General features: G+C 42.3%; 1 protein-coding gene across 3 annotated transcripts in view; it reads right to left on the bottom strand.

Annotated features, from left to right (window-relative positions):
• nfat5b (nuclear factor of activated T cells 5b) overlaps positions 1–24,344 on the bottom strand; it is a 170,455-nt gene extending 146,111 nt beyond the window's left edge. The window contains exons 1-2 of one of the 3 annotated variants that reach the window (XM_080186802.1): positions 24,214–24,344; positions 23,926–24,001 (exon numbers count right to left, since the gene is read on the bottom strand). In XM_080186802.1, the coding sequence (XP_080042928.1) occupies positions 23,926–23,998 (73 nt within the window). In that variant the 5' untranslated portion in view covers positions 23,999–24,001; positions 24,214–24,344. Of the gene's footprint in view, positions 1–23,335; positions 23,470–23,925 lie in introns of those variants that run through there. The other 2 variants (XM_080186804.1, XM_080186803.1) reach the window with 2 other exon arrangements.
• Between the last annotated feature and the right edge of the window lie 633 nt (positions 24,345–24,977).

The following is a 24,977-nucleotide window of genomic DNA, read 5'->3' as shown; positions in this document are numbered from 1 at the left end:
ATGAATAAAGGCTAGTGTACAGGTACAAAAATTAATCCAAAAGACTGATGGAATATTGGCCTTTGCGAATTGGAATTCAGATGTAATGCTTTGATTGCACAAAACTTTGGTCAGACTTAATCTGCAATAGTGCATTCTGTTTTGGGCACCAAATCTCAGAAATGATAGTGTCATTAGCTAGGATGCAGTGTAGGTTAATAAGAACAATACTAAGATTTAAAGGATTAAATAATCCTTTGCATGGTTGCATGAGAATACATTGTATTCCCTCAAGTGCCAATGATAGAGAAAGGATAAAATCTAAGATTTTAAAACAATTAAGGGATTTAGTCAGACAAATATAGAGATGGGATTCCTCCAGTGGGGGAATCGAGAACAAGGTGGTAGAAGCTAAAAATTGCAGCTAAGCCACGGAAGGATGAAATCAAGCTACAGTTTTTCCACAAATTATAGAAAAGTTAGACTTTTGGTTGAGCAATAATGAATGTTTGCTCGGACAATGGGAGAATTCCATACTCTTCTTTAGGAAATATGCCACAAGATCTTTTACATCCATCTGAACAGGCATACAAGGTCTCACTTCAACATCCCACATATCAGACATTGAACTTCATCGACTGGGTTAACTTTGTGAATACTAAATCTCATTAAATGAGCAAAGAAAAATAAAGTGGATTTTTTTAAATGATAAAATTTAACATTTCAGCTTCACAATTAACAAATTCACAATTAAGTAATCAACTTAACGCTATTGCAACTAGATGCCACCGACCGCATTAAATGAATTCAATTTATTGAGATCAATGGAGATCTTCAGATTACACTGGGCACAAATCAAGAACATAAGAACATAAGAAATAGGAGCAGGAGTAGGCCATCCAGCCCTTCGAGCCTGCCCCGCCATTCAATAAGATCATGGCTGATCTGTCGTGGCTCAGTTCCACATTCCCGCCCTCTCCCCATAACCCTTAATTCCCTCTCTTATCAAAAACCCATCAACCCGCGTCTTAAAAATATTTAGCGAGGTAGCCTCCACCACTTCAACGGGCAGAGAATTCCAGAGATTCACCACCCTTTGAGTGAAGAAGTTCCTCCTCAACTCCGTTCTAAACCGCCCCCCCTTTATCTTGAGGCTGTGCCCCCTAGTCCTACTATCCTTTCTGACATATGAAAAGTACAAAAACATATGAAAACATATGAGAAGTACAAAAAGGTATGTTGTCCAATACAAAAATGGAAATCTGATGAGGGCAAGACTCTTACTGAACTCTACTGAAAAATACAAATGAAGCTTTACAAGGATGAGAGTTCAATCTTCTAACCAAGAACATTTAAAACAATTTAAAATGCTCAGATTCCTAAACAGCAGCTTTCCCAACACAAAACAGAAAACTCATCAATTATTTGCAGCTTCAAGGAAATAATCACCTCCCTGGGTTAACATTTTTAAAAATTAAATGCAATGAATATTAAGATTTCAAAAAGGTATTCGACATTTGGGAGCAGATTCTAACGTTAATCCAAAATGTTTAGCTAAATTTTACCCCTCCAAGTTTCTTTTTGAGATTTTACTCAATCCTACCTATGCCAGACTTTCCCCACCCCCATATTCCTACTTCGACTTTGAAGAAGAGGGACTATTGTTTGCTAACAGATGTGATTGTGAAAGTTTGAGGGATATACCAGAAAAGTACAGCGGAGTATCCTCACCCACACATGGAAATTACATCCATGCACATGAATGTCATCACCAAGGAGCAGACAGTAGATAATGAAGGGCATTTCAAATGTGACTATGTACAGAAAAGAATAACCACTGCAGCAAACACACTGGTTAAATAAAAAGATAGAACCAAGACAGTACAGCTCCCCCCAGAAGTAAGCAACCGGGCACAAACGGAAGAGAATAAACCACAGGACGAATGCCACGGAAGTCAAAGAAAGAGACATAAACACACCATAGTGATTCACAGTTACAGAGAAGTCATTCATTACTTTGACCAGGTTAGTTTTGTTGTTGCAAACAGAGCAGAAATTGGGCATGAAGGATATAAATATGGAATTACTGAAAAACAACAAAGTTTATGAAGTTTTGCTTTGAAACCTCTTTCCTTTCAATATGAATTCAACGTGCAACATTACAGGAGTATTTCTGGTACACATCTCTTTTAACTTTCAAAGGGACATTATGCCAGTCTCGTAATTAATTGCTGCCAGACATTAACAGATCTTAAAACAAAAAAAACTTAAGTGCTTTAAACTGCCAGTTTTTGCCAAGCTTCAATTTTTAAAAAAAAATGTATTTATTTTACAGATTATGGGTATCGCTGGCTAACATAGAGCACTACAGCACAAACAGGCCCTTCGGCCCACGAGTTGCGCCGATCACATCAACACCTACCAATCTATAGACCTATCTATAACCCCCAATCCCATAAAACCCCATATACTCATCCAGAAGTCTTTTAAAAGACCCCAGCGAGTTCGCCTCCACCACCACTGACGGCAGCCGATTCCATTCACTCACCACCCTCTGAGTGAAAAACTTACCCCTAACATCACTTCTGTACTTTCCTCCCCGCACCTTAAATCTGTGTCCTCTCGTAGCGACCATTTCAAACCGGGGAAATAGCCTCTGAGAATCCACCCTATCTATCCCTCTCAACATTTTATAAACTTCTATCAAGTCGCCTCTCAACCTTCGTCTCTCCAGGGAAAAGAGACCCAGCTCCCTCAACCTAACTTCATAGGGCATGCCTCCCAGTCCAGGCAACATCCTGTAAATCTCCTCTGTACCCTTTCAATAGCTTCTACGTCTTTCCTATAGTGAGGCGACCAGAACTGCGCACAGTACTCCAAATGAGGCCTGACAAGGGTCTTATAAAGTTGCAGCATTACCTCCCGACTCCTAAACTCAATCCCTCAATTAATGAAGGCCAGTACCCCATATGCCTTCTTGACCACCTCTTCCACCTGCGAGGCCGATTTAAGAGTCCTGTGGACCCGGACCCCAAGATCCTTCTGCTCTTCAACACTACTAAGACTCCTGCCCTTGATAGTGTACTTGTTCATCCCATTGGTTCTGCCAAAATGGACGACTACGCATTTATCCGCGTTGAAGTCCATCTGCCACTTCTCCGCCCAGTCCTGCATCCTATTTATGTCCTGCTGCAACTTTTGACATCCTTCCAGGCCATCCACAACACCACCGACCTTCGTGTCATCAGCGAACTTACTTACCCATCCCTCCACTTCCTCATCCAGGTCATTTATGAAAATGACAAACAGCAAGGGTCCTAGAACAGGTCCCTGGGGTACTCCACTGGTGACTGACCTCCATTCAGAAAAAGACCCATCCACAACCACTCTCTGCCTTCTGCAGGCAAGCCAGTTCTGGATCCACAAGGCCAAAGGCCCTTGGATCCCATGCCCTCTCACCTTCTCAAGAAGTCTTGCATGGGGGACCTTATCAAACGCCTTGCTGAAGTCCATGTACACCACGTCCACGGCACTTCCTTTGTCAATGTGTTCAGTCACATTATCGAAGAACTCAACCAGGCTCGTAAGGCACGACCTGCCCTTGACAAATCCATGCTGACTATTCCTGATCATGTCAAACCTCTCCAAATGCTCGTAAATCTTGTCCCTCAGAAGCCTCTCCATCAGTTTACCAACCACTGAGGTCAGACTCACGAGTCGGTAATTTCCCGGGCTATCTCTGTTCCCTTTCTTGAAAATAGGGACTACATCCGCAATCCTCCAATCTTCTGGAACCTCTCCCGTCTCCATTGACGACGCAAAGATCATCGCCAGGGGCTCTGCAATCACTTCCCTCGCCTCCCACACTATCCTGGGGTACATCCCATCTGGTCCCGGCGACTTATCTATCTTGATAGAATTCAAAAGTTCTAACATATCCTCCACCTTAATATCCACAAACTCAATCTTTTCCATCTGCTGCAAATCCGTAGCAAAATCTCCCAGATCAGCTTCCACCGTGAATACTGAGGCAAAGTACTCATTAAGCACCTCTGCCATTTCTTCTGGTTCCACACAGACCTTTCCCCCTTCACCTTTTATAGGTCCTATCTCTTCTCTTCTCATCCTTTTACCTTTCACATATTTATAGAAGGCCTTGGGATTCTCCTTAATTTTACCCGCCAAGGTCTTCTCATAACCCCTTCTGGCTCTCCTAATTTCCCTTTTAAGCTCCTTTCTACAGTCCTTATACTCCTCAAGATCCTTAACCTCTCCTAGTTCCCTGAACCTTTTGTACACCTTCCCTTTCCTCCTGACTAGGTTCAACACAGCCTTCGTGCACCACGGTTCCCGCGACCTACCAAAACCCCCTTGCCTCATCGGAACGTTGTCATGCAGAGCTCCAGACAAACATTCCTTGAATATCCGCCACCTTCCTTCGGTACTTTTCCCTAAGAATGCCTCCTTCCAGTTTATTTGTCCAAGTAACTTCCTGACTTCTTCGTATCTCCCCTTACTCCAGACAAACACCTTCCTAGCCTGCCTGATCCTATCTCGTTCCAATGCAATTGTGAAGGAGATAGAATTATGGTCACCATTCCCAAGATGCTCTCCTACCGAGAGATCCATCACCTGCCCTGGTTCATTCGCCAGTACCAGGTCAAGTACAGCCTCTCCCCTCGTAGGCTTATCCACATACTGTGTCAGGAAACCTTCCTGAACACACCTAACAAGCTCCTCCCCATCCAAACCCCTTACCCCAGGGATATTCCAGTCGATGTTTGGGAAATTGAAGTCTCCCATCACGACAACTCTGTTATTAATATATCTCTCCAGAATCTGTTTCCCTATCTGCACTTCAACTTCCCTGTCACTATTGGGTGGCCTTTAGAATACACCCAGCAAAGTTTTCGACCCTTTGCTGTTCGTAACTTCCACCCACAGAGACTCTGTAGATAGTCTCTCCACGGCATCCTCTTTCTCTGCAGCCATGACACTGTCCCTGATCAACAGTGCCACTCCACCACCTCTTCTGCCATCCTCCGTCCTTCCTGAAGCATCTGAAACCTGGCACCTGAAGTACCCAGTCCTGTCCCTGAGACATCCAAGTCTCCGTAATGGCCACCACATCACAATCCCAAGCAGCAATCCACGCCCTAAGCTCATCTACCTTATTCACTACACTCCTTGCATTAAAATATATACACTTCAGCCCCTCAGTCTGGGCATTTCCCTTCTCCACCCCCTGTCTAACCTCCCTCCCATACTGCCTGCGGTCCTCCCCTACCTGGGAGCTAACCTCCTCCGTCCCAGTCTCCCCATCACAATTCCCTCCCCCAACAGTAGGCCAGCATTTATTACCCATCCTTGGTGGTGAGCTGGCTTCTTGAAATCAATGTAGTCCCTTAGGTGTAGGAACTGTCAGTGCTGTTCGAGAGGGAGCACCAGGATTTTGACCCTGCGACGGTGAAAGAAAAAGGTGATATTGTCAAGTCAGGTTGGTGAGTAATTTGGAGGGGAACTTCCAGGTGGTGGTGTTCCCAGCCTGTCTGCTGCCTATGTCCTTCTAAATGGTGGTGGTTGCGGGTTTGGAAGGTGGTGGTTGCCAAAAGAACCTTGGTGTGTTCCTGCAGTGTATCTTATGGATGGTACATACTGCTGCCATTGTTCGTCAGTGGTGGAGGGATTGAATGTTTGTGGAATGGGTACTAATCAAGCAAGCTGCTTTGTCCTGAATGGTGGTGAGCTTGTTGAATGTTGTCAGAGCTACTCATCTAGGCAAGTGGAAAGCAGACACATCTTTAAATAATTATTTCATGATCGTTAATTATCTACGGTTTGCTAAAAAATCTGCTACGATTCTTATGCACTGAATCCCCAATAACATGCCATTCTCCCGCGTCATTGGGTAATAGGGTTTATATAAAAGTTATTTTATAAGATGAAAATTAATGATTTCATTTTCTAAAAATAACATCCAATCCTACAATTAGTAAAACTATATAAAATGAATCCTTAGTATAGGTGCATATTTCATATAGTTCTGAAGTGCCTGAGATGATTTAGGCAGCTCTCAATAAACAGCATGGAAGAGCTCCATGTAAAACATCAAAAAGGTGATGAACGCAACAATTGTTCCTTTAATTGTACAGCTAAGTTATTTCTTCAACAAAAATTCACATTTATATTCACAATAACCTCACAGAATCAGAATTCACAGCACAGATCCAGGCGGTTTAGTCCACTATACCTATTCTAACAATTCAATTGTTTTCTACATAAATCCCATTTCACTCCATTCTTTTATATTCTTTTTTAGACAATTATCTAAATCTCTTAAGCAATACTCCAAGTCTCACGTATACATGCAATCCCTGCTCCTATAAATTAATGCAAGAAAAACGCTGCTCTTTTGTGACATAATTCACAAGCATAAGCTCTTGCGGTAGCAATCCTGAGTTTCTTTCCGCTTGTTATCACTTCATCAAGTGAAAAAATCTTTTGCTTATTAACCCTTGTCAATTTTAAAATTCTTATCCTTATTTTTAAATCTCTCTGTGAACTTGTCCCTTCCCCATCTGTCAGCTCCTCCAGTTCTACACCACTCCCAGGAATTCTCCAACTCTTCCAATTCAAGCCTGTTGCATATAGGTCAGGAAGGCTAATGGGATGCTGGCCTTCATAGCGAGGGGGATTGAATATAAAAGTAGGGAGGTCTTGCTGCAGCTGTATAGGGCATTGGTGAGGCCGCAGCTGGGGTACTGTGTGCAGTTTTGGTCGCTGTACTTACGCAAGGATATTTTGGCCTTGGAGGGAGTGCAGAGGAGGTTTACTAGGTTGATACCGGAGTTGAGGGGGTTGAACTATGAGGAGAGGCTGAATAAACTAGGCTTGTACTCGTTAGAGTTTAGAAGAATGAGGGGAGATCTCATTGAGATGTATAAGATGATGAACGGGATGGATTGGATAGAGGTGGAGAGGCTCTTCCCGCTCAGAAAGGACAGTAGGACTAGAGGGCACAGCCTCAAGATAAAGGGGGGGGGGCGGTTTAGAACGGAGTTGAGGAGGAACTTCTTCACTCAAAGGGTGGTGAATCTCTGAAATTCTCTGCCCGTTGAGGTGGTGGAGGCTGCCTCGCTAAATATTTTTAAGACGCGGGTTGATGGGTATTTGATAAGCGAGGGGATTAAAGGTTATGGGGAGAGGGCGGGAATGTGGAACTGAGACACAACAGATCAGCCATGATCTTATCGAATGGCGGGGCAGGCTCGAAGGGCTGGATGGCCTACTCCTGCTCCTATTTCTTATGTTCTTATATAGCCCATTTTCATCATACTAGCATTGGCGGTTGTGCCTTGGGCTGCCACAGCCATGAAGCTCTGGAGTTGCTCCTTCACCTTTCCTTTTTAAGATGCTCCTTAAAAATGTAATTCTTTCATCAAGCTTGTGATCATCTGATGGTCACCTAATGTGGTTCAGCGTCAATCTTTTTCTACTTATGTTCCTGTAAAGCACCTTGGGATGTTTTATGGCATTAAAAGGTAAGTCAGAGTCATTACAACATAGAAAGAGGCCATTTGGCACATTAGTCCATACCAATTCTCTGTACAGCAATCCAGTTAGTCCCATTACCCCACTCTAACCCCAAAGTCCTGAAAGTTTCTGCATAAATCAAAGTCGTTTTTGTTATTGATCTAATGGCAAATTCAATGGGGAGTTTACTTGATTTTTTATTTGCCAGCCATGGACAGAGTGTCAATTAAGCAAGTTTTACACATAGTACATAGGAATAGGTCATTTGGCTTGACCAGTCAGTGCCATTGTTTATGTTCCGTTCCTTCCTCATTTAAATCTATCGTCGTTAATTCCAATTCCCTCCTCCCTCATTAGGTTTGCCCAGCTTTCCCTTTAATGTACTTATAAAATTTACTTCACCATTCTCTGTGATGGCAAGTTGCACGTTCTCACCACTTCAAGGGTTTCTTCTGAATTTCTTACAGGATTTTTTGACTTCTTGATGGCTTCTAGTTGTGCTCTTGCCACAAGAGGAGATATTCTCTCTGGATTCACTCGATTAACATCTTACATTATTTTAAAGCTCTTTATTAGATTTATCCCCAGCCTCCTCCTTTCCCCATGAGAAGAGATCCAGCTTGCCAATCCTTTCCTAATATGCATACTTATGCATTTCTGGTATCACCTTTGTAAATCTTCCCCGCATGCTCCAGTGCTTCTACATCCATTTTATAATATAGCATGTTAATAAGTAAACTTCTTCAATAATTTTCCACGTCAAACACCCTTGTCCACTTATTTTCACATATTACGAATAATTTGGTTTGTTATTGATCTTTCCCTCATGTGTGATTTCTAATGTGTGTTGCTGCAAGTGGCCCTGTCATGAAACATGGTGCTCAAAGGCAATGCTTACTGGTGCAATGCCTTTGATATAGTGTGACTATGATAGATTATTTTTATATAATGGACAAACAGTGGACAGAGTGTAATATTGCCGTATGTACTTCATCAACAAGTTCTTTCTATTTTAAACCTTGAGAAAATATTTGTGCACAGAATCGTTACAGCACAGGAGGCCATTCAGCCCAGCATGTCTGCAATGGCTCACCAAATGAGCATTATGACAATGCCAATCCCATCTTCCCCCATACCCCTCCACATGTTGGTGACAGAAAAACAAAGTCAGATGTCTGGTGCAGATCAACTTAATAGTTAATATGTTACATTTTTGTATCTATTCTTTGATAATTAAATATTTCTTTAATTTTGTTTGCTTATGATAATGCACAGACACAGTTCATTAAAGTTCTTATAACTTGAACATCCAGGTCTCATTGAATCCATCTTTAAGGGCTGGTCTGGCCCGCCATGCAGTTCATAAGGAGCAATTTGACCCTTTAGCTCATTTGAGTTGACATCCTTGGATTCGGGTGTTGAATGCTTCACTCAAAAAGGTAGGTGTCAGAGAAGTATATTTTGATTCATGGGGCACTGGCACCAGTACTGAGGTTAAGTTGTATTGTTGGGATTGTCTTCATCTGAAGCATGCTGAGATCAGTGTGCGTAAATCTATAATGTGCCCACACATGCCACAGAATTTTCCTTAGCAACTATTTAAGCATTGGCACTGATCCACAATGTGAACTGATGTTTATTATCTATTTTAAAGTCACTGCTTGATCATAATTGCTCGTTTAACAAATGTCAGCTTTCACCCGGAGTAACTTTCACATGTCATGCTTCTACTCACTCATTTATTAGCAGATTTTTATGATCAAACTCTATTTGCTTTTTTTGAAGATAAATTCACAGCTCTATCGGTCATCTTCAAGTAGAAGTAAATAAAGCCTCCTCAAAGATTTAAATTCAATTCCCAATTGTTAGTCGCCTTTATATTGCCACCTAACTCCAAGAAACCAGAGTACGCAAGTCATTTCCAAATATTTATTTTGCTGTAACCGACTCTCTTATGCTGATGGAAAGTTAATCTATGCTCAACTGAAACTCAGTTTGTCATTTATAATGACAATAATGAAGCAGGGCAATACTGGCATATCACTGTTTTTTAACCTGCATTTGACAAACAGAGCCAACTGTCTCACAAATGCAAAATTGTCCTCCATGTTTTTAAAATTCTGTTCGAAGAAAAAGATCTTTGGAAGAACACCAACAGAAATTGCATTCACTTTGGTGCCAAGCCTGTTATATCAAGTAGAAAGCAAAGTTAATGAAAAGAAAATAAGTAAAGTTAACACAATGCTTTATATTTTAGGATGTAGATGCACTTAAGGAGAAGTTAGATAAGCACATAAGGGAGAAAGGAACAGAAGGGCATGTTGATAGGATTAGAAGAAGAAAGGAAGTATGATGACCTATTTTTGTGCTCATAATACTGAACCATGTTTGAAGAACCAAAGTTTCCCTTATTTAATAAGTTAAGCCTTCAGGTTATGAGTAAATTTTAATCCTTCTGAAACTGGAATTTAAAATCAATTGACAACAGCATGTGGTGCTGGTGGTAAACTATTTCTGGAACACTGCCAAGACTAAAACAGCTCTTTGGCTGTGCTTCAGCAATTTCCATTCAGAGTTCAATGGCATACTGTAAAACATTTGAGGAATCTGCATTTAAGCACCACACTCTGTGCAACATTCTGGAAGTCTTTCCACAAAGTAAGCCTTTCAACAGAAGCTTTAGGAGTCTGTAGAAAAAGCAAATAAATCTCGGCACTTTTGCAGTTTCATAATTGTCATGCATTCAAAACTCACCACAAAAATCAAACTCTGGTATGCCCTCAACTTGCCCAACTAAGCAAGAACGTGTACACAAATCTAAAGCAGCAGAATATTTTAAGTGGCCAGTAACTATATTGTAACTATTACTGAATTTTACTTTTAACCAGAACTCTCCATTTCAGAAAAAAAAATCTTCATAATCCATCTGAAGTACTGAATTCTAGGTGACTGATGTGCACAGAATGATCCTCCACAATTAACCAAATGCCAAGAAGCCAAGCCAGTTCATCGAACGTTGCAACAGTGGAGTCATTTTGAAGGTGGCTAGCTTTGGTACAACTAGGGACTGAAACATGTAAAAACTGTACAATCCTGTGCATCATCTACAAAGGTCCATCAGGCCCTCGCTGAACACAAAAAGAATTACACCAGATTATTGCAAGCAGAATTTTGATGTTCTGGTAATCTTGGCCTGGACCCCAAATGAAAATTGCCAATCCTGAGGTAAGCAACTGAGATGGAGGTTGTCAGATTGGTTGAGAAGCCCAGGGGGACCCACTAGGAAACACAAAACCTAACTTTGTGGGCCACTTTTGTCTCCAGCTTCTGTGACTTGACAGGACAAGCTTCACAGAAAAACCACAGGCCTTTCCTGCATAAATGTAAGCTTAAGATTGCTCTCACTAATATCATTGGAGTCCAATCTCATATTTTAAAACAAGGGCCAAAAATGTTTGGATGGACACCCTTGTGTTTGCAATTTAAATTTTTCCATCAAGATCTGAGTGGGAAGCTTTCCTGTTCCATTTTAACTACACACCACATCCAGTTCAATAACATTTTTTTACTTCATTCACAGGATGACATTGTTGACAAGACCAGCATTTATTACCCATCCTGAGAAGAATCGTGTAGAATTGCTGCTGGCCAGATGATGAAGACACATCTATAAATACTGTTAGGGAGTTTCAGAATTTTGACTGTGCAACAACGAAGAAACTGATAATTTTCCAAGTCAGGGTAGTGTCATAACTTGGAGGAAACTTTGAGATGCTGGTGTTAGATGTCATGCCTCCTGCAGGTGGCGGAGGTCATGGCTTTGGGAGGTGCTGTGGAAGGGTCTTGGAGAGTTACTGCTGTGCATCTTGTACATAGTACACACTGCTGCCACTGTGGCTCAGGGAGTGAATGATTAAAGGTGACAGATAGAGTATCAATCAACTCGTTGTTTTGTTAGGATAGTGTCAAGCTCCTTGTGTGTTGTTGGAGCTGCACACACCCAGGGAAGAATATTCCATCACACTCGTGATTGTGCCTTGTAGATAGTGGGCAAGCTCTGCGGAATCAAACGTGCAGAATATCCAGGCTCTCGCCTGTTTTATGTGGCTGATCCAATTAAGTTTCTGGTCAATATTAATCCTCAATGTTGGGGAATTCAACAATGGCAGTTCCAATGAATGTTGTGAATAGTTAGATTCTGTGTTTAAGATGATTGTTGCCTGGCAGAAATGTTATTTGCCACTTAGCAGCCAAAATCTAAATATTGTCCAGGTCTTGGCGTTTATGGAACTAATTATCTGGAACAGAGTAAATGGAACTGAGCATCGTGCAATCACCAGCAAACATCCCCACTTCTGACCTCATGTTGGAGAGATGGTTATTGATGAAGCAGCTGAAGAAAATTGAGCTTAGAACAGTTGCTTGAAGAATTCTTGCATAGTGTCCTGGGGCTGAGGTAATCAGCCTCCAATAATTACAATTATCTTTCTTTGTGCTATCTTTCAACTGGAGGTGAAACGCAATGTCAGTCATGATCAAATTCAATAGAAGAGCAGGTTTAATGGACCATATGGTCTGTGTATGCTCTCAATTCTTGTGTTCTTATGCTACTCAAACACTACTCTGACGTAATGTTCTATTATACGTCACTTCCCAAATTCTTCATTACTGAAGGTTGGGCACTTTGCCTGATGATAATGGTAGAATGAATGATATACCCAGCTACGATGGTTACAGATTGTGGCGAAATACAACTCAGCTGCTGATGGCCCACAATGCCTCAGATGCCCAGTTTTGAGCTGCTGGACTGTTCCGAATCTATTCCATTGCACACAGCAATAATGCTCACAATACATCATTACATAAAACTGAGTTGCATGAGAGTAGGTTCAACATCTGACCCATTCTAAAATTTTATATATATTCAATGTTAATAATGATATGTATCAGGACCCAAACTCGTTATCAAGGCTGCTTACCACTAAAAAGGATGATGCAATTACATTTTTAAATCACAGTCAAGGTCCCACATGCAAACTCACCAAAGGATGATAACTACAAATAATGTCCTACCTATCCACGCTCTCCCCACCCTTCACAACTTGGAAGCATTGAATCCAATTGTCATGGTTTGTGCACTCACACATAGCCAGTAAAACACAATAACAACATATTTTGTGCTTTAAAAAGGTTCCACCTTGAGATCGGTGTCCAAGATCAGTGTCCAAGATCAGAACAGGTGACAGTTTCTGAACTGTCCTTAGCCACTATTGCCATCTTCCCCTTTTCCCATCCCATGTGAATGCCACAGCCCAGAACCCAAACTACTAAATTCTCATAGCCATTAAATTCCACAATTCTCCTCCCCCTTACTGCTAAATTCAAAATGCATGCCTTCATTCCACCTCTCAGAACTGAACACAAATTTAATGTGCAGTTTGACAAGGGTCACACAGTTTGGTCACATTCTTTTTCCAACTCGCATTCTCCTATTTCAGCTATGCAGTTCCATGTTGTGCTCAAAGTGTCTGAGTGTCCAGGTCTGTTCCAGCACCATCCTTGCGTATTTCACAACAAAATGCTTCTTTTCCTTTCTGTAGAATCCCTAATGAATTCGACCTATTTGTTCTACACTGATTTGATTTATTATTGTCACATGTATTAACATAGTGAAAAGTATTATTTCTATACAGATAAAGCCTACTGTTCATAGAAAAGGGAAACGAGAGAGTGCAAAATGTAATGTTACAGTCTTGGCTAGGGTGTGGAGAAACTACAACTCAACGCTAGATAAATCCATTCAAAAGTCTGACAGCAGCAGGGAAGAAGCCGTTCTTGCGTCTGTTGGTCCGCGTTCTCAGACTTTTGTAGCTTCCCCCCCCCCCCCCCCCCCCCGAAGAAAGAAGGTGGAAGAGAGAACGTCCAGGGTGCATGGGGTTCTTAATTACACTGGCTGCTTTGCCAAAGCAGTGGGAAATGTAGAGAGTCAATGGATAGGAGGCTGGTTTGCATGATGGATTGGGCTACATTCATGACCTTTTGTAGTTCCTTGTGGTCTTGGGCAGTGCAGAAGCCATACCAACCTGTGATACACAGACATGCCAAATTTCCTTAGTCTAAGTAGAGGCGTTAGTGGGCTTTCTTAACTATGGTGTCAACATGGGGGACCAGGACAGATTGTTGGTGATCTGGACATCTAAAAGCCTGAAGCTCTCGACCGTTTCTACTTCATCCCCATTGATGTAGACAGGGGCATGTTCTTCTGAAGTCGATGACAATCTTTGTTTTGTTGACATTGAGGGAGAGATTATTGTGGCCGCACCAGCTCACCAGGCTCTCTATCATCTCATTCCTGTACTACAAGAGATCTGACAACCCACGACGGTGGTGTTGCCAACAAACTTGAAAATTAAATTGGAGGGGAATTTGGCCACACAGTCATAGGTGTAGAAGGGAGTGTAGTAGGGGGCAGAGAACACAGCCCTGTGGAGCACCAGTGTTGAGGATGATTGTGGAGGTGATGTTGTTGTCGTCTATCCTTAGATCGCTTCTGAGAGTTAGGAAGTTCAGTATCTAGTCACAGAGGGAGGTGCCGAGGCCCAGGCCATAGAGTTTGGAGATGTCTTTTGGGGATAATGGTATTGAAAGCTGAGCTGTAGTCAATAAATAGGAATCTGACGCAAGTGTCCTTGTTATCTATATGTTCCAAGGTTGGGTGCAGGGCCAGGTAGGTGGCATCTGCTGTGGACCTGTTGCGGCGATAGGCAAACTGTAGTGGATCCAGGTAGTCCGGGATGCTGGAATTTATTCATACCATTACTATCCTTTTGGAGCACTTCATAATGATGGATGTCAGAGCCACCGGCTGATGCTCATTAAAGCATGGTGCTTCATTTTTCTTACGTACCAGGATGATGGTCATCTTCTTGAAGCAGATAGGGACCTCAGATAGTTGTAAAGAGAGGTTGAAGCTGTCCGCGAGTACTCCCGCTAGCTAATCCATAAAAGGATCTGATTACTCGTCCAAGTACCCATCCGGGCCAGTCACTTTCCATGGGTAGACCTTCAAAAAAGCTGCTGACATCTGCAATGGTGACCCTAGATACAGGTTCATCCTGGGCTTCCAGGGTGGAGGACATGCTCTCACTGACCTCTTGCTCAAAACAGGCGTAGAATGCTTGAGCTCATCAGGGAACAGTGCGTTGGAGTCGGCGATTTTACATGCCTTCATCTTGTAGCCTGTTAAGTCTTGTAGACTTTACAATAGTCGGTGGGGGTCAGTGTGGCTGGCCTGGAACTCTAGCTTGCTCCGGTACTGTATTTTGGCATCTTCGATGGATCTCCTTAGATCATATCTGGCTTTCTGATATTGGTCAGTGTCACCTGACTTGAACTGGACTTCTGCAAGCAATGGATATTCCTGTTCACCCATGGTTTCTGGTTGGGGAACACATGGATTTGTTTCTTTGGTACAGTCTTCTACACTTATTAGTGAAGTCAGTTACTGTGGTGGCATGCTCATTCAGGCTGTTCGCAGAGTTTTTAAATACTGACCAGTCCACTGACTCCAAGCAACCCCGTAGGAGATCATCCGGTTCCTCAGACCAACATTGCGCAACTTTCTTTGATGGATTCTCCAGCTTCAGTTTTTTGTTTGTAAGCCAGGAGCAGGAGCACAGCCTTGTGGACTGGTTTGCCAAAATGTGGGCGAGCGACAGAGCATGTTTGATATTTGTGTAGCAATGGTCTAGGGTGTTTGGGCCTCTGGTGGAACAAGAAATGTGTTGGTGGTAACTTGGTAGTACACACAAGCTTGGCCTGATTGAAGTCCCCAGCCACGGCGAACAAGGCCTCAGGATATTTCATCAAGGCTATTCGTAGATGTCTATATTTTGTCCAGCGCAATCTTCACATATGCATGGGGTGGGATGTAAACTGCATCAGGATAATGGAGGTGAACTCCTGCAGAAGGTAGTAGGGGTGGCATTTTAGTGTCAGGTATTCTCGGGTCTGGGAACAGAAAGTTACCAGGGTTGCTACATCTAGGCACCATGAGGTGTTGATTAGGAAGCAGAACCCACATACCCCAGCCTGAGGTCGCTGTGCAGACCATTTGATGGATTGAGAAGCCCTCTGGTTGTAGGCATTGTCTGGTGAAGCAGGAATGAACCACGTCTCCATGAAACAGAGTACACAGCAGTCCCTCAGTTCTCTTTGGAAAGTGAGTCTGGCTTTAAGTTCATCGAGCTTGTTTTCCTGAGATTGGACATTTGCCAGGAGTAAGCTGGAGAGGGGGGGCCCTTGGGACCTCATTGTTTCAATCTCGCCTGCACATTTTCCATGCTTCCTGGAGTATCTGCTTCTTTGAGCCTGGGAGACAGTGAGAGTGGTTCTCCAAAAGAGCATCTTACCCAGACCCACCTATCCCTGTAACCCCACTCATTTACCATGGCTAATCCACCGAACCAACACAATTAGCACACTAAGGGACAGTTTAGCATGGCCAATCTACCTAACCTGTACAATTTTACACCGTGGGAGGAGACTGGAGCACCTGGAGGAAACCTATGCAGACAATGGGAGAATGTGGAAACTCCACAGTCATCCAAACTGGAGTCTAACCCAAGTCCCTGGCACTGTGATGCAGCAGTGCTAACCACTGTGCCACCATGCCATCCTATGCCACATGTTCCATTAAATTTCATCTACCATATATTTAATTCAATTCATTCTGTATTTAGTGCCTCATCCTATGAGTTTGGTATCATTCATACATTTGTCCACTTGTACATTGAGTTTCTAATTCCAGTTATTTATTTAATAGGACTAGTAGTGATCTCAATACCAACATCAGATGCATTCCATTTAGTCGTTCCCTCTACTCCAATTCGAACGAGGAATTTTCCAACCTTCAGACAAGTGTTTATTCATTTTCAGAATTCACCCCAAATCATGTATTAATGACTTGTTTTCAACTTTCATTTAATATTTTTCTACATATTAGCATCTCAATTTCCTTGAGCCTCTACAAAGTAATTTGGGATATTATTCTATATTAAAAGCACTATGTTTTTCCAAATCCAAGTGTACTACTGGCTGATGCCAAAAAAATCAGTCCCTGCTCAGCCTTTCCTGCACTTAAGAAAACAATCCATGCCTATCCGTTGTCTCCTCATAGCTCAGAAACTTCATCCCAATAACATGCTGGTGAATCTCCTCTGCACCCTCACCAGTGCAATCACATCCTTCCTGTAGTGAGGTGACCAGAACTGCACACTGTATTCCGCTGTGGGGGCGGCATGATGGTACAGTGGATAGCATTGCTACCTGACAGTGCCTGGGACTCGAGTTTGATTCCCGGCTTGGGTCACTGACCATGTGGAGTCTGCATGTTCTCCTCATATCTGCACGGGTTTCTTCCGAGTGCTCCGGTTTCCTCCAACAGTCTGAAAGACATGCTGGTTATGTGCATTGGACATGCTAAATTCTCCCTCAGTGTACCTGAACAGGTGTCAGAATGAGGCAACTAGGAGATTTTCACAATAATTTTATTGTAATGTTAATGCAAGCCTACTTGTGACACTAAAAACCAAACTTGATACTTTAGTTGTGGCCTAATCAAAATTTTGTACAGCTCCCATATAACCTCCTTGCTCTTATAATCTATGCCATGACTGATAAAGGCAAGTGTCCCACATGTCTTAAATACTCTGTTGAAGATAACAGGGCAGATTAACAATCTGTGGACAAGCATCCGCTGTTCCTGAGCTTCTTAGTGTCCTGCCATTCATTGAATACTCCCTTGTCTTGTTACTCCTTCCAAGTGCATCGCCCTGCACGTTTCAGGGTTAAATTCCATCTGCCAATCTGACCAACCCCTTTATACGTTCCTGCACCTTAAGACCTTCTTCCTCACTATTAACAACCTTGCCAATCCTCATGTCATCTGCAAACTGTTATCGTTCTCTTCTCCTCCAATATTCTTATCTACATTGTTTATATATGTGGGATCTTGTCGAAGGTTTTGATGACATCAACTGCAGTACTCTCATCTATACATTCAGCCACCTTCTAGAAAAATTCAAATTCGTTAGGCATGACCTACCTCTGACAAACCCTGATCAAACCTTGCATTCCAATTACAGGTTAATTTTCTCCTTCAGAATTTTGTACAATAGGTTCCCTATCACTAATGTGAAACTCATTGTTCTCTAATTCCCTGGTTTATCTCTACTACCCTTCTTGAAAATTGGAACTACATTAGCTATCCTCTAGTCTCTGCCACCTCCCCTATGCTGTGGAGATGCCGGCGTTGGACTGGGGTAGACACAGTAAGAAGTCTGACAACACCAGGTTTAAGTCAAACCAATTTATTTGAGAGTAAACTCATAAGCTTTCGAGGTTCCCTCTTCGTCAGGTGACGCTCGAAAGCTTGTGAGTTTATTATCAAATAAATTGGTTGGACTTAAACCTGGTGTTGTCAGACTTCTTGCTGTGTGTACCTCCCCTATGACCAGAGAACTAAAAATTTTGGCCAGAGCCCTTGTAATTTCCTCCCTTGCCTTCCACAGCAGCCTGGGATACAACTCATCTGGACCTGGGAATTTGTCTACTTTAAGAACAATCCAAAACAAACTACAATACTTCCTCACTCCCTGTGTCAACCGGTTTAAGAACCTCTCAGTCCCGCTTCCTGAATTGTGCGCCTATATCCTTCTTCTCCCAAGTGAACACAGGTGCAAAGTACTCATTTAACATCCTACCAATACCCTCTGGCTCTCGGCACAAATTGTCCCCTCGGTGCTTCATGGCCCTACTCTTTCCCTGTAAGATATTTATCTAAATCATCAATTGGAGATCTTAAGTATTAAATATTTGTGGCCAACTTAAGTTGGTAAGTTAGTTATTCTACAACTGCAAAAAGCGATTATTGTCAAATATAGTTTATATTTAAAACAAACCTGAATGCAGTTTACAGGGAGTCTTAAATTGTTAGTCACAGGCAGATTGTCACTTTAGGGCGGCATGGTGATGCAGTTGTTAGCACTGCTGTCTCATAGCGCCAGGGAGCAGGGTTCAATTATGGCCTTTGGGGGGACTGTGTGGAGTTTGCATGTTCTTCCCAGGTCTGAATGGGTTTCCTCTTACTGCTCCAGTTTCCTCCCACAGTCCAAAAACATATAGATTAGTTGCTAAAATTGCCCCTTAGTGTCAGTGGGATGAGCAAGGAAAATAAGTGGGGTTACAAGGATAGGACCTGGGTGGGATTGACCTTTGTGCAGCTAAGGTGGGCCAAATGGTCTTCTTCTGCATTGTAGGAATTCTATGATTCTTATATGATTCAGTTCAAAGACCCATTAAGTGCAAGTAAACTCAAGTCATTACAGTAATAGGACAAACCACCAGAGATAATTCACACTCTTGGCAAGGTTAATTGGCTGTGACACAACCACTGGGAGTGAGACAGGTAAACCCTCAATTTTGTAAGCCAGGGGGTGGGAGGGGGAAAAGAGAGAGAGAGACTCTGTAGTGCTGGTTACATCTAGCCCTTTGTTACTGTTCCCATACCTGGCAACAGAACCAAATGTTAAGAATCACAAGATATTAATCTGCACATTAGAATCTTGAATAGGATTCTTGCACAGATGGGGCTTGTAACATTAAAAAGATAATGTGCAAGAGGGGTAAAAAAAAATTTTTACTGAAATGGCCAACGATTATTTTCTCACAAACTGAAGCATAAAAACTACAAAGTTTTGAATTTCTCCAGAATAAAGAAATGTAACATATGAAAAAGTGCAGCAATTTGTATAATTCTAATCATTCAAGTCTCTACAAGATAAATGTCCAGACACAAATTGCCATTGTACTGGCTATAACCAAGAATTAGTGATTCTATGTACTAATATGAAATATCCTAAAAATAGAATCACCATTAGAATACTAGACTCTCAAACAGAAGCTATAATTAAAATCTCAGTCTTTGAGAATGCTATGAATTTCCCATGCAATCAGGCCACACAAAAGGTTGTTACAGAAGGTTAGGGGGCATGGAGTTGGGGGTAGGGTGTTAGTGTGGATAGGGGATTGGCTGTCAAATAGGAGGCAGAGAGTGGGTGTCAATGGGTGCTATTCGGATTGGCGGTTGGCGACTAATGGAGTGTCCCAGGGATCGGTGCTGGGGCCTCAGCTATTTACCGTTTATATAGATGATCTGGAGGAGGGAATCGAGTGTAAGGTGGCGAAATTTGCCGAAGACACAAAGATTGGTGGAATGGCAAATTGTGCAGAGGGTGTGGAAAGTTTGCAGAGGGATCGAGATAGGCTGAGCGAGTGGGCAAGGACCTGGCAGATGGAATACAGTGTTGGCAAGTGTGAGGTTATCCACTTTGGTAGGAATAATGGTAGGAAGGACTACTACTTACAGGCGAAAAGCTGCAGCATGTGAAGGTGCAGAGGGACCTGGGGGTCCTTGTGCATGAGTCGCAAAAAACCAGCCTACAGGTGCAGCAGGTGGTCAAGAAGGCAAATGGGATGCTGGCCTTCAATGCAAGGGGGATTGAATATAAAAGTAGGGAGGTCTTGCTGCAACTGTACAGGGCACTGGTGAGGCCGCAGCTGGAGTACTGTGTGCAGTTTTGGTCGCCGCACCTGCGCAAGGATATTTTGGCCTTGGAGGGAGTGCAGAGGAGGTTTACTAGGCTGATACCGGAATTGAGGGGGTTGAGCTATGAGGAGTGGCTGAATACACTGGGCTTGTACTCGTTAGAGTTTAGAAGGATGAGGGGAGATCTCATTGAGACATATAAGATGATGAAAGGGATGGATAGGGTAGAGGTGGAGAGGTTCTTCCCGCGCAGAAAGGTCAGCAGGACTAGAGGGCACAGCCTCAAGATTTTTTTTGGGGGGGGGGGGGGCAGTTTAGAATGGAGTTGAGGAGGAACTTCTTGACTCAAAGGGTGGTGAATCTCTGGAATTCTCTGCCCGTTGAAGCGTCCTCGCTAAATATATTTAAGATGCAGGTAGATAGGTTTTTGGTAGGCAAGGGGATTAAGGGTTATGGGGAGAAAGTGGGAAAGTGGAACTGAGCCACTTCAGCTCAGCCATGATCTTGTTGAATGGCAGGGCAGGCTCGAAGGGCTAGATGGCCTACTCCTGCTCCTATTTCTTATGTTCTTATGTTCTTATTTCAATTGACCAAAAAGAAGCCATTGAAGCTGACATGTACTGCAGTATCGACCATTGCTGACATTGTTGGTCTGTAACTGGGCTATGAGAAAACAAATCACAATTGAACTATAGTTGCCATACGTGACAATATTATGGGATGTCTAAAGATCTCAATGCAAGGATGGCATTGTACGTTGATTCACCAGAAGGAACTCTTCAGTTGTAGGCAATAAAACTGAAAGACTTACTCCAACTTATAAATCAAAAGGTTTAATAAAGAAACTTCATTATTTCAATACTTGAGGCCTCACCCTGGGTCATTCCAAGCTCCCACAATCCCAAGCGGCTTCTTATTTATACTGAGTCAGCTGACCACCACACCATTTTGTCATTGGTTACAGTTTACTGGGTCAGCTGACCCTTACAGCATGTTACCATTGGTAACACTACAACAGATCCAGTATTATCATAGATTACATTCTAACATTATACACAGTTTTCTTAGCATTGCAACATTTTGGGAACACAAGTACACTATTTTTGATGTAAGACATCACCAGAGTCTTGTTTTCAATTGATATATTCTGCTCAATTGACTTTCATCGCATATCATCCCACTTCAAAAATAAAATGAATGGTATGGCTTCCCTGGAAAATTGTGAACAAGTTTTATACATATTGTATTATACTATACAATACATGTTAAAATATTATACATGTTGACATATTGAACTTTCCATTTTATAAAATGCAGTACAAATGCATCCCAATAAATTATGGGCTGTCACTAAATAAGATTTAATTGAAAAGTAATTGCAGCATAATTAATGCAGAAATTGGTCAAGTGTTAAATTTTGAATATGCACTGCAATAAATTACCAAAACAGAATAAGTTGAATTAATACCACAGAACAAACAGAAATTTCTATTTTGCAAACTCAAAAGCATTCTACTGACTTTAAACCATCATCTGAACTCTTATGACATTAATATCTTTCAACAAAGTAGCCACTTTGTGCAACTTAATGGCTGAATCAAATATTTTTTGTGCACTTGCAGTCAATAGTTGTGAAGCCCATAAAATGCACAATTACACCCTAGGAGACCTTGAATTTATATTATACAATTCATCTTAACAGATTATGGTTAAAGTGCAGATTTTGTTTACCTTTAAACCACAACACAGTTTAATGTAATCCACATTACAGTCTATTCAAAATTTAACTTGTGGTTGAAGAAAAATCCAGGTCTCAGATCAGTATGGCCCTCCATGCAACAAAGCTTATTCTCAGTTCAAAATATTTTAACCCCTTCTTTGCATGGAACATTTATATTATAAAGCATTCATGCAGCAAAAACCTGGGTGGCACATGAAATAAGTTGATAGCAAAGCTATCTGCAACACCTTTTTCAGCATTCAGATCGACAAGTTTAAAACATTATCATTACAGATTTGCAGATTTAAGAAATTAGAACAGGTAGATTCAGCAATGCAGTGAGTCAATGACTAGAGATTAATCAATTTCAGCTAAGAATGGTGCAAAACAGTTTTTCTCACCATTTGCAAGCAACCATCTGACAAGATCTGTGAAAAACAGCACAACGGCTATGATCACTTGTGGTAAGAAAGCTTCTTGCCAAATGACATTACAACCAAATGTTTAAAAGAACAAAAGTGAAGGAGGCAATAACTATCACCACCCTAATTTACTGAGCACTTTCCATTTTTCACCAAGAATTATCCTGAGGTAGGAACTCCCCACCAAAAAAAATCTAAACTCTCTTGGTTGGTAAAGGCAATGAGTGATAGATGCATACAAACCGAAAAGTCTGATTTATGGTCTGCATTAATGGGAACAAGCAGTATTGCACTATGGGGTCAAATAGCTACCACATTCCTTGGTTTGTGAAGGATTCAACCAGGTTTTCCTCCCATAATTGATTTTCAGTGATCCCCTATTGAAAAGGGTCCTCACTGACTTCAAATGAGGACAAGATCATGCTCCACTACAATGACTTCACATGTTTAAGATATCATGGAATCATGTCCTAAAAACACCACGAGAAAAAATGAAGCAAGCAATCAAAAAATGCTTTTTCTGTTCTTATTCTCCCACGTGACTTCTCTTGGGGACAGGTACACAACCCACCAACAGTACATTCTCTAACCAGGTGCCAAGAGACATGTGGCTGTGGTTCAAAATAGGCTTCCTCTGAATTTTTCCCTCCTGTAAGGAAGCACCTGGCCTCGCATGGCATGTTGCCCAAGCGATTTTGATCGGGTTTTCAGAATGCAGATGGGTCCTGGGAAAAAATTCTCAAGTACAGTAAAATTATTAAACATATAACCTATCATTTTCATCATTATCCAACTATTTAATTTCCTCAACTGACTATGTGCAATTTGTGATCGGAATGCTGGCAAACATAATTCTCTGTTTGACTTGGTGATATTCTGAAAAACTTTTAGCAAAAGCGCAAATAACACTTTAAAAAACATGACAATTATTCAGAATCTCAGTCAAGCGAACCTATGATGGGCCCTCGGCTGTCGTTCTCTCCACAGATGTTGCTGGCCTGCTGCTTCCAGCACATTTTGTTATTGTATTAGCAAAGTCATTAAACCATCGAATTAAAAATCGTATCAACCTACTGTCGAGCCTGCATAAATCGACATGAGGAGGTAACATAATCTAAGTCCATGCTCGAGATAGAAGTTTGATCCCAACAGAATCACCATTTCCAAACAAAACAGCGGAGTTTTGTAGCTTTGGACTAGTTCCTCAATAAAGGCAACCCTCGTCAACCCAACTTTATTTGTAAATACCAAGACCGCCTACGTTACTGGCTGTGCTGGAACAGCCTTCCAGTTTGTCCCGGGCCAAAGACACGTCCCTGACAGGTGGATGGGAACGTCAATCAAATATTATCCACATCAGGTTAGGTTGCCCGCAAGACCAGAACACTTAACCCAAAGAGGAATTAAATTATTTGCCTTTCTCTCTGCGCTTTAATCCAATGCCACGCTATCGATGAGAGTCTTCGCACTATAACTTACAAATGTTAAGAACTGATATAGGTATCAAATCTCACCGCACATTATCAATGATCTTCCAGTCACGGCCTACAGCAAGGTGGGAAAACCTCGAAAAATACATCGGAAAGCGAGGTATGCTGTTTTACAACTGAACACATACAAGAGAAAAGTGAATTAATTAGAGAGGCGATCAAGTGCCTCCTTACCTTTGGAATACAAGCTCTTGGGCGAATTAAGATCCAGATCCGCGCTGAGGAGCGAGATGAAATCAGAGGGCATCACCTGGGAGGAGGAGGAAGAGTCAGAACCCCTCCAGCGGAATCAATTCTTTTTTTAAAATTATCTTCCGTTATTATTTTTAATTCCGGTTTAAGTGAAGAAGACCTCGCCCTCCGTTCGGATTCTCCTACCACCCTCTTCCTCTCTCAAGGAGGCGGGAATGGGGAAATAAGAGATGGAAATAACAACAAAAAAAATTTAAAAGGCAGACGTACGAATGAAGCGCGTATGTCTCACTGAAATGGATATGTTTGGTCTCCAGTGAGGTGAGAGTGTGTCTGCTTCTACCCTGCGTAATCTCGCCATACAAACTACTGTCTGCGCTCCACTCCCTTTAATCCTCGGCTCCAACTGACGTTCGTTCTCATCCCACAGCCTCGCGCCGGGGCCCGCCCACCGCCACCAGGAGAACGTCAACGCGTCCACATGTTCGCCCCCCCAGCCACCGCCGGGAAACGTCATCGCGTACGCATTTTTCCGTTTCCCCCCCGCCCCCAAACACCCGCGCAGGCGTACATGCACAGAGCCCGTATCTTGAGCGGTATGCTTATTGCGCAGTGTTCGATGAGCGTTGGGGGAGGTGGCGGGTGATTGTTGTGTACCGGAGTCGGTTAGTTCCTGTCGTATGTTTTGTACTTCTGTCAACCGTCAGGGGAAAAAAAATCTAACCGTTGTAAATGCCCGGCAGGTTATTGACAACATCTATGGAGAGAAGCAGAGATAACCTTTCAGGTCTGTGACCTTTCAGGAGATGTATTGGGGTTTGAGCAACGGGTGGTTGAGTCAAGGACAGAAAGAAGGCCTGTCCGCGATAGACTGCTGTAGATGTCTGACAAATGGACTAACACCACCTCACCAGCAACTCCTCCCAGCTCCCTGGACCATGACACTACAACCCAATATTGTTTACAGCAGAGCCACTAAACTCGTCTTTTGGTGATCTTGCCTACATAAATTCCTACCTCATAATCCTCCAACC

This window comes from Carcharhinus amblyrhynchos, chromosome 4, assembly GCF_965287045.1.
Source record: "Carcharhinus amblyrhynchos chromosome 4, sCarAmb.v2.hapA, whole genome shotgun sequence".
Classification (NCBI taxonomy): Eukaryota; Metazoa; Chordata; class Chondrichthyes; order Carcharhiniformes; family Carcharhinidae; genus Carcharhinus; species Carcharhinus amblyrhynchos.
Note: the sequence above shows the minus strand (reverse complement) of the source record. Positions and strands in the feature narration are given on the sequence as shown.